This window comes from Maylandia zebra, linkage group LG12 (genome assembly GCF_041146795.1).
Source record: "Maylandia zebra isolate NMK-2024a linkage group LG12, Mzebra_GT3a, whole genome shotgun sequence".
Taxonomy (NCBI): domain Eukaryota; kingdom Metazoa; phylum Chordata; class Actinopteri; order Cichliformes; family Cichlidae; genus Maylandia; species Maylandia zebra.
Window position 1 is genome coordinate 21,818,044 of NC_135178.1, and position 13,822 is coordinate 21,831,865.

At 41.4% G+C, this 13,822-nt stretch overlaps 2 protein-coding genes across 3 annotated transcripts in view; one reads left to right on the forward strand and one right to left on the reverse strand.

Annotated features, from left to right (window-relative positions):
- The first annotated feature begins 5,966 nt into the window (after positions 1-5,966).
- LOC143421409 (uncharacterized) lies at positions 5,967-7,276 on the forward strand. Its single transcript, XM_076890520.1, has 3 exons — positions 5,967-5,982; positions 6,117-6,247; positions 6,838-7,276. The coding sequence occupies exons 1-3, from the start codon at positions 5,967-5,969 to the stop codon at positions 7,168-7,170; spliced, it is 480 nt and encodes a 159-aa protein (XP_076746635.1). The 3' UTR covers positions 7,171-7,276.
- A 10-nt stretch (positions 7,277-7,286) lies between these two features.
- The window catches only part of mlxip (MLX interacting protein), a 28,705-nt gene continuing 22,169 nt past the window's right edge, over positions 7,287-13,822 (reverse strand). For both annotated transcript variants that reach the window (XM_004544680.3, XM_004544679.3), the window contains exons 16-17: positions 11,251-11,380; positions 7,287-9,302 (exon numbers count right to left, since the gene is read on the reverse strand). In XM_004544680.3, coding sequence (XP_004544737.1) covers positions 9,196-9,302; positions 11,251-11,380 — 237 coding nt within the window. In that variant the 3' untranslated portion in view covers positions 7,287-9,195. The remainder of the gene's footprint in view (positions 9,303-11,250; positions 11,381-13,822) is intronic.

A 13,822-nucleotide genomic window follows, 5' to 3' on the forward strand; every position in this document is an offset into this window, starting at 1 on the left:
GCAGCGTCTACTAATCGGAATGTCAGTGGTTCGATCGCTGACATCCACAACTCTGAAAGACATTGAACCCCAACGTAATCCATCAGATGCTCCCAACCATCACATATGTGAATGTAGAAAAAATGACTTGTGTTGGTGTGAGTGAGACTCTTGTAGTAAGAAAGCACTATGAGTCTTTAAAAAGAGCAATTTAGTATCTCTATGCCTATTCAGCCAATCACATGTAGTGTATTTAGGTGACGATGATAATAATGAAGTATTGAATATCAGAAGGGAAAAGAAACATAATTTGAGTGACTCTGGTTGTTGGTGCCAGATTTCACAAACTGCTGATCAGACATATCCATCTCTGGGGTTTATACAGGATGGCCCAACATAGAGAAAACATCCTGTCAGGATCAGTTCTCTGGGTGAAAATCGCTTGTTGATGTCAGAGATCAGAGGAAAATAGACTGCATTGAGCTCATAGGTAGGCAACTCAAATAACAATGTGTTACCAGCAAGGGATGTAAAGGAGCATCTCTTGAAGCAGATGACCAGAGCAGCAGAAGACAACACTGTGTGCCACAGAAACATAAAAACATATTCCCTGATCTGATGACTCTGATTTCTGCTGTGACGTTTGGATCACAGGGTCGGAATTTGGATGGAGAATCCATCCGGCAATGGTTCAAGCTCTTGGTGGTGTGATGTTATGGGGGATATTTTCTCACCTTGAGCCCCTTAGTAATATATTACCATTATATGCTGGTCTTAATGGAGACCTGCAAAAGTCAATAATGATTAAGCTCAAGAAAAAACCTAAAACAGTGATGACACATTTACATTTTCAGGACAAAGCTTGATTGATTACGTTCACTGACTCATTTTCTTGTTTAATATTAGGCTAATAGAAACACACACACACACACATATATATATATATAGAAAGCTGTGCAAGTCATTCATGTAATTTAAATGAGTAATCACATGAGATCTGTTACGGGATGTGTAGTTTTTTTAAACCAGGGATTCCTTTGAGGAAACCCCCAGAAGAGAAAAAAACCTGAATCCTAAAGTTTTCTTATTCTCAAAGCTGCACGCAGAGGAAAATATTAAAAGCCTGATCTTTATCTCAGGAGTTCTAATAAAAGTGATCCTTGAAAGATGGACCACAGCATCTCATCAGAGCCTGCAGTCAACCAACGCCTCCTGCTGTCATGGATTTCCGTGCTGGTAAGCATCTTGAAGTGAGGCTGTGTGAAAGCAGGCTGCAGCTCGACTCGAGTTTTTTGGTCGGCAAACTTGTGCAATGTTGAAACTCTCCAGTGGTTACTGCAGCTCACCCCCTCTCTCTCTCTCTCTCTCTGTGTGTACATGTGAGTGTATTCAAATCTAATTAATCTCCTCTGTGTTCCCTTTCATGCTGCTGCTGCTGCCGCTGCAGTTTTTATCTTCTTCTGCCTGTTCTCTGTGCAAGCAAACTGCGGGACTGTTAGGAACAAAGCCTTGAACACCACCATCCAGGAGATTAGAGTGGAGATACGGAGCGTGCTGGAGCACTTGGTAAGACTTCTGATGCTTACAAAGATCATTAGATCATAAAGAAGGGAGACTGTGTGAAGAATTTGGTGTTTTTTAACTCAGTACTGTCTCAGGTAAAAGTTTCCACAGTTTACATGTGTTTTAAAGCAGCTTGAATGATAGTTTGTAAAAATTGACTCATCTTAATGGAAGCAGCTTCGGTCACACAGCCCAGTCAGATGTCAGAATCGACTGAGATTATGCTAAAAATATTAAAATGAAAATTTTAGATAATTTAACAAACACAATAAATAACAATAATTCTCATTTTTATTTTAGGTTTGTTCTTAGTTTGTGCACTGAAAGGCCCTAATAGAGATTAACAGGGACTAGGTGACATATCAGTAAATCAGTGAGCTGAAATTATTTGCCGACTTACCGACAGTGATGCGTAATCAGCATCTACAACTGCTTTTAAAATTAAGCAGAAATCTAAAAGTACATTTCTCAGCTTCCTTTTCTAAAGTAAACTGAAAGTTTTGGGGGGCTTTGGCAGCTGGTTTGGAAAAAATAAGGTGAAAATGTAAATTTGCACTTTAGGGAACAATGACAGCCTTTCAACCTTTCTGGCACTGAAGGTGATAAATTGACGGCTGTATTTGAACCGCCTGCAGCTTGTAACTCACTGATTTTCCTGCAGGATGTTCCCGGGGTGCTTCCCAACATCTCCTGCCACACCCTGAACTTTTCGGAGCTGGTCAGGCCAGAGCAGCAGCACCTCACCGCTCACCAGCTCTCGTCCTTCCACAGCCGCATAGCAGATGTGTTAACACTCACCCCAGAGCTGTCATCGCAGCTAAAGGCCATCCGCCAGTCCATGCAGGATGCCGAAAAGCTCTGGACCGGCATGACGGTCTCCCAGACCTACAGTCCACTCTCCTTCAAGGACTTGGATGCCTATGTGTACACCAAGTGCTTGTTGGAGCTTGTGGACAAATGGCTCGGCAAAGCGAAGTTTTGATTTCACTGATTTGTCGGCTGCTAATGTTCTAATTTATTTAAAATATTTATTGAAATCTGATATCCTGGTTGTATTTATTTATTAATAACCAAATTATTTTTTATTAAAGATAAAGGGAAAAGAACTCCAAGTTTTCATTTTTGTTGTATTTATTGTGATTCTGAATACTCTACATCAACCAGAAACAGCAAACAAATGTTGGATAAAAACTTTGCTTCATATTTTTTTTAAAAACCCACGCACATTCTTGTGACTTTAAATCTTTAAAACCAATTGAAATTTAAATACAAGTTATAACGCACATTGATCCAAATACTGTCCCCTGTATCTCAGGGTCTTGTTCATGAGTGAGGGGAGCAAGAGCACAGTAGACGTATTGGTGCTGCGGCTGCAGTGATGTGGACACTGTACCAGTCTGCCGTAGTACCTAGAGAGAGCTGACCGTGAAAAAGCTCTCAATTTACCAGTCGATCTATGTCACCACCCTCACAAGCTGTGGGTACTGATCAAAAGAATGAGATCGCTGATACAAGTAGCAGAAATGACCTTTCTCTGAAGGGTGGATGGCCTCTCCCCTATAGATAGAACGAGGAATATAATCATTAAGAAGGGCTCAGAGCCACTACTCCTCCACAATGAAAGGAGCCAGGTGAGGAGGTTCGGGCATATGAAAAGGATGCTGCCTGGGTGAGGTATTCCGGGCATGTCCCACCGGCAGGAGGCCCCAGGGAGACCCAGGTCACCCTGGAGAGATTATATCTCTCTGCTGGCCTGAAAACATCTTGGCGTTTCCCTGGAAAATCTAGAGGAGGAAGATGGGAAGAGGGAAGTCTGGGCTTCTCTGCTTAGGCTGCTGCCTCTGTAACCCGGTCCCGGATAAGAAAGTGAATTGATGGATGATTAAAAATAATAAAAATAGTTATTACACTCTTTAAGAACTGAGGGGAAATTCCATTGACAAAGTACACTACACAGGTACCTGAATACAGCAAAATAAAAACAAAAGCCCAGTCCACAGAGTTACAGCACAGTCCAGTCCTTGTAACTGTCCAGCAGGCTGTTTCCTGATCTCTTCTCATTCTCAAACAGCAGCCAGACCCACAGGAAATGAGCTGTCCTTCTTCTGCACAGTTCCCGTCTGATATCGCTTCCTATGAGCTCCACAAGACTCCAGCATCTGCCCAGTGTATTGTGCAGATGTAATCAGCTGTCAGCCTGTAGTTCCACATTACAGCCACCAAGTGGCCCTAAGCCACCAGCTTCCAGCTGCAGGCTGACTTATCCAGTCATCATTACTCAGTTTGGTCAGTTAACCACTCTTTTAGTCCAGCAAACAAGTCTGGCAACACATTAGAAATGTACACAACACACTAAAAATCTTTATATTAAGACTAAAAGATCTAAAACAACCAAAGTCAAAGTTTTATATAAATACTTTTAGAAAGCACAGGTAGTTAAATATATTAAATGAAGTTAAATATTCTTCTGCCAGACAAATAAACAATAAGGATCAGCTTTCGATGTAATGATAGTTACTTTTATCTAAATATGATATTTTTTAAAAAGTAATTTTGCTTTTTCTTCTGCCAAGAGAGAGCAGTGCAACTTAGCCAAAGGACACAGACTGGAGCACGAATGATTAAAAATTAAATCTATTTTTAATTCACCCCTCAACAATACAGGGACTAACTACACATGGCTAACACTTAGATGGTGTCAGGATCTCATCTCTACTTTTGATATCTGATATGGTTCTGTTGGCTTCATCAGACCGTGGCCTCCAGCTCGCTCTGGAGCAGTCACAGCCGAGTGAGAAACGGTGTGAATGAGAATTAGCACCTCCAAGTCTGAGGCCACGGTCCTCAGCCAGAAAAGGGTGGACTGCCCACTCCAAGTCAGGGACGAGTAACTGCCCCAAGTGGAGGAGTTTAAGTATCTCAGGGTCTTGTTCACGAGTGTGGGGATGTCAAATGCTTGAACCACCTCAACTGGTTCCTTTCGATGTAGAGGAGTAGTGGCTTTACTCTGAGCCCCTGCCAGATGGCCAAACTCCTCACCCTATATATATCTATAAGGGAAGGGCTAGCCACCCTTGGGACCCAACTTATTGCTGGCTATGCAGACCAAGCTCTTGCAACAATTGTATAGGGATCGAATGGCCCGTAGCAATGGGTCAGAGACCCCATACATGCCTTCTCCAAGTCCACAAAACACATGCAGACTGGTTGGGCAAACTCACATGCACCCTTAAGTATCCTCAAGAGGTTAAAAAGTTTATCCAGTGTTCCACAACCAGGACAAAAACCGCATTGTTCCTCCTGAATCGGCTGCCTCCGAAGTCCCACAGGCTAACCCAGCCCGATAGGACTTGAGTGGTGAAGTCTCCCAATAAGACGACAGGTGGAGTCGTCAGGTGGAGCACCCACTACTCTGAACTGTCATTCAGCGCATGGGTCCAGGGAACAAATCCTTGCGTCCACCAGGAAAAACTCCAATGTAAGGGAGCAAGCTGAGGGGACACTAAGATAAGACACCCACCCCAGCCTGCCACCTGTCACCAAGGGCAACTCCAGGCTGAGACAGAGATCAGCCCCTCTCCAGGAGACTGGTTCCGGAGCCCAAACCGTGTATTGAGGTGAGCCCGACTATATTTAGCCAGTACCTCTCAACCTCACACATTAGCTCAGGCTCCTTCCCTTCCCTTTGAAGCAGATGGCCTACATAAGCAGAAGACTGTACTGTGTGCCAGTCCTGTCAGCTGCGAACAGGAAACTTAGGCAACAATTCATACAGGCTCACCAAAACTGGACAATAGGAGACTGGAAAAAACGCTGGTCTGATGAGTCTTGAGTTGCAGGATCCAGATGGTAGGGTCAGGATTTGGTGGATTCATCCTGCTTTGTATCTGGCTTTTGGTGATGTGATGATGTGGGGATAGGTTCTTGCCACAATTTGGGCCTCTTAGTAGCAGCTGAGAATCATACGCTGGCCTTAAAGGACAATGGTAAAGGTCAAAGATAGAAAAAAAATTGCATTCTAGCTAACCCTGAAACAGTTTTGGCATTTTTTTAAAGAGTTACTTATTTGATTTTACATGAGAGATCACAGGAAATAAGATTAAACGAGGGTAAAGCACAAAGGTACCCACCTTTAATTCTTGTTTGTACACTTTTCTTGTTTTGTCCAGTTATTACAGATTTAATCTGTTTTGGTTGACTACCTGTTACGGGAAGTGTCGATGTTTTGTGTTTTCTTTTGAAGAAATTTCTTTACAAAGGAAAGCCCCAGCAGAAAAACACTGACTCCTAAAATTCTTGCTCTGAAAGCCACACCCAAAGGAAAAGAATGATCTTTCTCTGAAAAGCCTCAATAAAAGTGGTCCTTGAAAGATGGACCACAGCATCTCATCAGAGCCTGCAGTCAACCAAAGCCTCCTGCTGTCATGAATTTCCGTGCTGGTAAGCATCCTGAAGTGAGGCTGTGTCATTTGAAAGCAGGCTGCAGCTCGACTCGAGTTTTTGGTCGGCAAACTTGCTCAGTGTAATCAATCTAATTAATCTCCACTGTGTTCCCTTTCATGCTGCTGCTGCAGTCCTTATCTTCTTCTGCCTGCTGGCTGTGAAAGCAAACTGTGAGGCTGTTGGAAACAGGGCAGCCGAGCGTGCCTTGAATGCCAGCATCCGGATGATTAGGGTGAAGATACGTAGCGCGCTGGAGCACTTGGTAAGGCTTCTGATGCTTACAAAGATCATTAGTATTACATAATGAGGGAAGAATTTAGACTTTATAAAAGAAACTGATGTTTTTAACTTGATTCTGTCTCTGCTGAAACTAAACTGAGCTGGTAAACGGTGTTATAGGTAGTCCACCACTGGTTTAGTAAATTAAAGCTTTTATAGTCATATCAGGTTATTTGAGGTGCATACACTGGTATTAGGATGTTACAAGCAATACCAGTTGTAGGCTGTGCTCCCTTGATTATATGGACATGAGGAGCTGGTGACACCACAGACCATGAGTGTATGTTGATGCTTTAAAGGCATTATCAAGACTTTTGCTCTATTTTTAGCAGCTGGTTTTAAAAAAAATGTAAACATAACTTTACATTAGAAAACAAAGAAAGACATAATAAACTCTTCCTGGGACTGAAAGTGATGAATTAAGAGCTGTATTTGAACCGTCTGTCAGTTTCAAATTCTTCTGTGGATCATTTGCATGCGTTTGTGTTACAAAAATAACAACACATCATCATCAGTTTCACACAAACAGCGATGAGTAGTTACTGAGTTGTATGTTCATGGATTCTCCTGCAGGATGCTTTTGGACTGCTTCCCAACATCACCTGCTTCACCCTGAACATTTCAGAGCTGATCAAGCCGGAGCAGCGGCACCTCACCGCTCACCAGCTAAGCTCCTTCGAGTGCTACATGGCAAAGGTGTCAAAGTTCACCCCGGAGCTGTCGTCACAGCTGCACTACATCTGCCAGATCATACGTGATGTGGTGCATCTCTGGACCGGCAATACGGTCTCCCACACATGCAGACTACCCTCCTTCAAGCAGGACTTGGACAGCTATGTGTACACCAAGTGCTTGCTGGAGCTTGTGGACGAATGGCTCGGCAAAGCTACGTTTAGAATTCACTGATTGGTCGGCTACTAATGTTCTCTTTTATTGAAAATATTTAGTTAAATCTGATACCTGGTCATGGATTCTATTGAGCAAATGTTTTGTATTGAAATTAAAGTGATGAGAAGACAAAGTTTTCAGTTTTGTTGTATTTATTGTGATTCTGAATCATTTAAGGCATTTTCCATCATGTTACATGTAGACATTTGGGAAGAGCACAAAGAAACAGTCGTATCCAGCATAAGAAAATATCTTTTCTTCATAAAACCAACAATACAATACTAAATGTTGGGAGTCGAACATAAGCAGATCCAATCTGCGTCATCCTGTACATCATCCAAAACAAATCCACACAAAGAAACACAAAAGTAAAGATCACTAGAGAGAGAGAGAAGGAAAGAAAACGGTGTAATACAGGAGAGAAACGGCACAGAGACATCATCAAAAGAGGAGAAACAACTACAAAACTATTTAAAGAGAAAGCCTAGCTGCATTCAGAGGTGCATCTTCATCATCAAATAGTAGTAAATCATATCTGAACTCTATATATTTGACTCGCAACACCAAACTGTTCATTTAAGTGTTCATCACTGCATTCTCCATTTTTTGTGAACTGAGCAGCCTACAGAGGAACACAAGAGCACAACTTCCCCTATAAAAGACTCGTGCAATCCAATCATAAATAAAAAAAAGAAAAGAACTGCACACACAAAAAGCTGCACATTCATCTATTAAACATGGTGCGTTGTGCTACTGTAAACTCAGTTGTTCTGCACAATAAAAGAAAAAAAAACAAACTCACAACATCTGCCTGAGGAGTGCTGAACCACAAAAGAAGATAGAGACGAATCCGCTGGCAAAGATCACATGCAGGCACACTTTGACCTCAAGGCTGCCAGCTGCACTCACAGTGTCTAACCCTCAAGCTCTCCACAAAGCAGAGTACTCCATAAAAACATTATGCCAGTAACACAACAGACTGAGAATACTCTTGGATATGGCTTTGGGTGTGTTTCTTTGCGCTTCCTCCAATGCATTGCTTTTTATCTGTGTTTGCTTTGAACACGTGTACCCGTGAGAAGGAAAGAAACAGCATATAAGTGAAACCTGTACCCTTACAGACAGTACGTGTTCCTGCTGAGAAGGATCCTGGCTCGACTTGTTCTTAGATGATTAGCGTAGCCCTGAGTGATCAGTAAAGAACCAGAAAGACCCCTACCGCACACTGAAGATCCTGTAACACTGTAGATGCAGGAATATACAGTAGTGTATGCAAAATCTGTACTGCTAGTTCAGTTACGCGTCTTGTGGGCGCTGACAGTAATGTTGCGGCATCGTGCTGCGGCCTGCAACGTTCATCCTTGTGTTGTTTGCAGGTGAGCTCAGTAGAAATGGGCAGAGCAGGGACGGAAAAAAACTGCTATGAACAAGATAATATTCACCTGAGTAAACAAGGGACGGTGAACAGAACAGGACAGGCAAATTCCAACATATAAGTATTCAACTTTAATATATTTCAATCTCCTCAATGGGAGGCGTTTGAACCTCCAAATAAAATAAATTGTACTTCTAGCTAGATTAAAAAAACCAAAACAAAACAAAAAACATCTGATAATCTTGTGAAAGGAAAGAAATGATGTTCTTATACTGCATAAGAGAACAAACTTCACATTCAGCATTTCCCTTTTTGAAACACAATCTTGCGACTTAACATTTTTTAAATGTAACTTAAATTTAAATACAAGTTGTTGCTTTCAAGACATAAAAACAACATGGGCCAGCTTCTAATACACTAAAAGAGGAAAATCATCTGAAAGTTAAAGATAGTCATAGTTACTTCTATTTAAATATGATTAAAAAGTCATTTTTGCACTCATTTTGTTTGGTGCACCATGTGTCTCGTTCCCAAAAGTCAAACATAGTCTCTTTTCTGGGATTTGTGGAAGACTGAGCTTGCTGAAAGGCTACAAGGCAAACCAGTGATATGTTATGATGGTTAAAAAAAAAAGTTCAGGTGGCTTCTGGGTCACTTCCAGGAGGAATCTAAGAGTTTGTTTGTGTTACGGCCTGGATGGCTTCTTCAGGGAGCACGGATGGATCGCTGAGAATGGACGTGGTAGTGCACAGCTGGCGAAGAGTACTTAGGACCACTGAAAAACAAGCCCAAATGAATTGCATTAAAACAAATGGTTGATATTTGCACAAACAGATGCCCGTGTGCTTTCCATTTAGAGCCGCATGTAGTTTGCTCTGATTTAATCTGAGTTTTGGTTGACTGCATGACCTGGTCAAATTCAAATCAAGCATCAGCATAAAGAAGGTGATTTTAAGTCACTTTGAATGTGACATGGTCATTGGTGCCACACTAACTGGTGTTAATATCACAAAAACCGCTGGGATTTGCCTCTAACCAACCATCTCATACAGAGAACAAACTATAAAATACTACAGAGAGTGAGCGGCTTGTTGATGCCAGAGGTCAGAAGAGAATGACCAATCTGCTGTGAGCTGATTGAAAAGCAAAAGTAATTTATACAGCCACTGGTTATAGCCGATGTATGCAGCACTTTTGAAGCAGATGAACTCCAGCAGCAGAAGATCATATGTAGTGCCACTTCTGTCAGCTAACAGGAAACTGAGGCTACAGTTCACAAAGACTCTCACAAAAACTGGAGAAAAATGTTGCCTGGCGTGATGCATCTTGATTTCTGCTGCAGTATTTTTACAGTAGGGTCAGAATTTGGTACAAACAACAAGAAAACCAGCTTCATGTCCTGCCTTGCTCCAATGGATCAGTTGTGATCTAATGATGGGGATGTTGTAGACATATTCTTGGCACACTTTGGGCCCCTTACTACCATTTGAGCATCATTTAAACTTCTCAGCCTCCATTAGTATCGTTGCTGACTATGTCTACCTGTAGGGGATGTTTCTCATGGCATGTAGACTCTGAAATGATATATACTGGTATACACTATATACTTGTACTACAGTGCTTTATATTTTAGGGAGTGCCCATGTTAAGCAGTCGAAACATACACAAATTATTTGTGACCAGTATACTTAGGTCAGGTTTGTGACATATTGGTAGATTATAGCTTTGACAGCCCAAACTGAAGTCTGAAGTTACCATAAATTAGTGAAATTGATAACTTTGGCATTACAACTCCTTTAAAGCCATAAAAATATCAAGGAGGACTAATTGCATTTTGCTGCAAAGCTGGCATAACAACCATGATCCTGACGCTTTAACCTGACCTTGGCCATAAAGCTGTCAAAATGAGCTATAAAGATGATGGACGATGAGGTCTGGGAAAGTTGTGTAAACTGACACATTGATCAAAGTAAGACATGAATAAATACATCTAATGTGTAACTGTTTTTAAAGAGAATGATTTCACACAAATTGGGAAAAATTTAATCAAAGTGGAAATTAAAGTCAAATTTTGGGAGCTTACATAACAAAAAGAGGAGAAGCCGTAGATGCCTCTCAATATAAAGGAGCCTCAGCCCTGACAAGTGTGGGTATGTTTGTCTTCATCTTTCATCTGTCTGTCTGCTGTTGGCACTTAAGGCGCTACACCCCGGGGATTGCTTTGCGTTGTCTTGCTGTTCTGTGTGTTGTGATGCTGTCATGCTGTTTATAAGACTGTTGTGACCTCTGTGTACCCATCTTCTTAAGACTGCTTCCAACAGCATAACACGCCATGTCACAAATCTCAAAAAGTTGCCTCTGTTCATCAGGACGTAGCATTTTTAGTGGAAGAAAATGCTATGTAATAATCAGATGCACTCATTGTAATTACAACAAAGTTACTGTGATTACCCCTCAAGTGAGTTATCATATCGTTCAAAAACTGTGCTACAATGTTGAATTTCCTGTTGTGTCATGGTTGTGTGATTTCTGATTAAAAGGCAGGAATATACAGAGATGGTGAAAGATAGTCAAAGCTGTGCAGATGGAAGAAAGTCCCTTTGGGGTCAAAAATCATCCAAAAGTGCTGATCCACTTCTCTTGCAAACAGTAGGTGGAATGAAGACGTAAAGGACTTTCCCCCCCCCACTTGTATGTCAGAGCATGTCGGTTATTTTACTTACTGGGTCTGAGTGCTGGAAGCGAGCAGTGACGATCCAGCCATTGCAGCGTGGTCTGACAAAGCTCTGCTCTGCTTGCTGTTGACACCATCCCATTGAAAGAATCAAAAAGAGGCTTGATAATGATGCTGAACTGAATGTATGACAGTCAAGGAGGAACTTTAAATCTGATTACACAACTTATCAAAATAGGCTTTAAATGTAAAAGGCCAAGAGGTATTAAAAATGCAGTGTGTGGTTTTGATACAGTTGAAGTCTTATTATCTTATTATTGTGTATATATTTATTTATATTTAGATTTCTTCATACATTCTTATATAGTTCTATATTGTGTATTTTGTTGTACAGTTATTTTATTTTCAACTTTAATTTATATATTTTATCTTATTCTTCCCAGTTAAATTTACCCTTCATTCTAATTTGTGTTGTACAGTTATTTCATTTTTAACCTTAATTTATATTTTATTCCTTCCTAGTTAAATTTACCCTTTTTAATTTTTCATATTTATTTCCTATCTTATTCATAGCCTTTTCCTTTTTTGTTTTCTTTAGGTCACGAGCAGTTGTCCAAGCATTTCACTACATATCGTACTGTGTATGACTGTGTACGTGACAAATAAAAATTTGAATTTGAATTTGAATTTATCAACCCTACTACATTATTGACCTGGAGAGCAAAGGTAAATAAATACCTGAAGGTTTCCCTACTAGGATGCTAGGTTCTCTCTCACACACATATATACATAATACAGGGTTATTAAGATATATACTGAGACAAACAAGCTGATCTACACTACAGCAGCAGTGATCAATGAGATGCTTGGCTACAAGTTGAACATCCACAAGGAGCAGTACCCTCCATTGGAGAAGGAGAGTGGTTAGCCAACTATCAGAACTGCAGGGAGGTACTTAAGAAGTACAGCGAGCTGTCCATACCTAACACTTTGGAAACTGCCAAGAAAAGACTCACAACTTTGGCCAGCTGCTTGAAGAGGTAAACCAGAGAGATAGAAGGCAGAGAATAAAGTAGCTGTTCTCCACAGAACCAGCCAAGGTGTACTTTCAGTGGCAAGGGAACAATATGAGAGCAGCACCACCAAGGCTGGAGACGGAACAATACTGGAAGAGCATATGGGTAGCAAAGCTCATTGGCTAATGAATTTAAGAGAAGACTAGAAGAATAGATTACAAGAAGGCCGATGACTCAATGTCCCACACTTGGATCCTGGAATGCCTAGAACTATACAAGATCAACAGGACCCTAAGAGCCTTCATCAGGAACTCAATGGGGATGCATCTGCATCGGCCTGAACCCCCTCAGTGAGATCATTGACAAGACTGGCTACTAGGGTTGGGTGATTGGACGAATATATCAACTATCGGTGATCGTTTTCACAAGGGCGATTTATTCATTTATTTGCCCATGAGCAAGTTTGCTAATGATGATGGAGCTAATAGAAGCAGTCAACAAAAAAAAATAAAAATAAATAATAGCGCTGTTTTAACAGCACCCTCTTTTATTCGTGAGTAAATGCACCTTCCTCAGAGTGCGCCCAAATGCTTGTTGATGGAGATGGGTTTAGCGCGTTAAAATTTTTAATCATGTTAATTGTGATGACCGCATTAATGCTGCGCCAACGCTGACAGCCCCAATTTTTCTGGGGAAATTAGTTCATCCATGTTTGGACTTCTTCTGTATTATAAACATGAAATCAGTCTGTGCATGATTACACGGAGGATATGTGCATGCGCGAATATATCGCCCATCATCGATTATTGGACTGACAATTGTCGGCTGGAAAATTTTTATATATCGCCCAAACCTACAGGCTACAAATACTGACTGTGGAATGGAGCAGTTTTCAGCCACCTCCTGTATGGATGACATCAAGCTGTATGCCGAGAGTGAACAAGACATCAATTCACTGATCCACACCACCAGGATATACAGCAGTGACATCGGAATGTTGTCCGGCCTGGAGAAAAGTAGTTTGATGATAACATAGAGAGGGAAGGTAGTAAGAACTGAGGGGGTAATAACACCTATGCCCTGCCTGTGATCAGACCCTGCTGGGATAATAAGCTGGCCAGAGGAGGAGATAGAAGCCACTGATATCAAGAAAAGGAAGCTCCTTACCATGCATGCATGCATGCAGGGTTTCACCTCATGTCCAGCATCCTGAGGCTGTATGCCAAGCAGAAGGAAGGAGGCTGGGGACTGGTGAGTGTCAGCACCACAGTCCAGGATGAGGCAACTAACATCCATGGCAAACAGAAGGAGACAGCTTATAATGACAGATGTAGCAGTTCCGAATGACAGCAACATCAGGAACACAAGAAACTTAAGAAATTCCAAGGGCTCAGAGAAGGGCGGGAAGATGTGGAGGGTGAAGGTTACAGTGGCCCAGCAGTTATGGGAGACCTAACATCCGAAATAGAAAAAGTAAATAGACCTCCCCTTTTCTGTTTCACATCCTGACTGAACAGTCTCCACTGGTTTTAAAAATAATAAACATCCTAACAGCTGAACAGTTTTAGTGGCTCGCTTTCTTTCCCATGTTTTGGCTCAGAACTG

What these genes read in the sequence shown, in the direction of transcription:
- LOC143421409 (XM_076890520.1), top strand. An exon ending in GTAGCGCGCTGGAGCACTTG is followed by an intron (nt 6,248 to 6,837) that starts GTAAGGCTTCTG and finishes ATTCTCCTGCAG; the next exon opens with GATGCTTTTGGACTGCTTCC.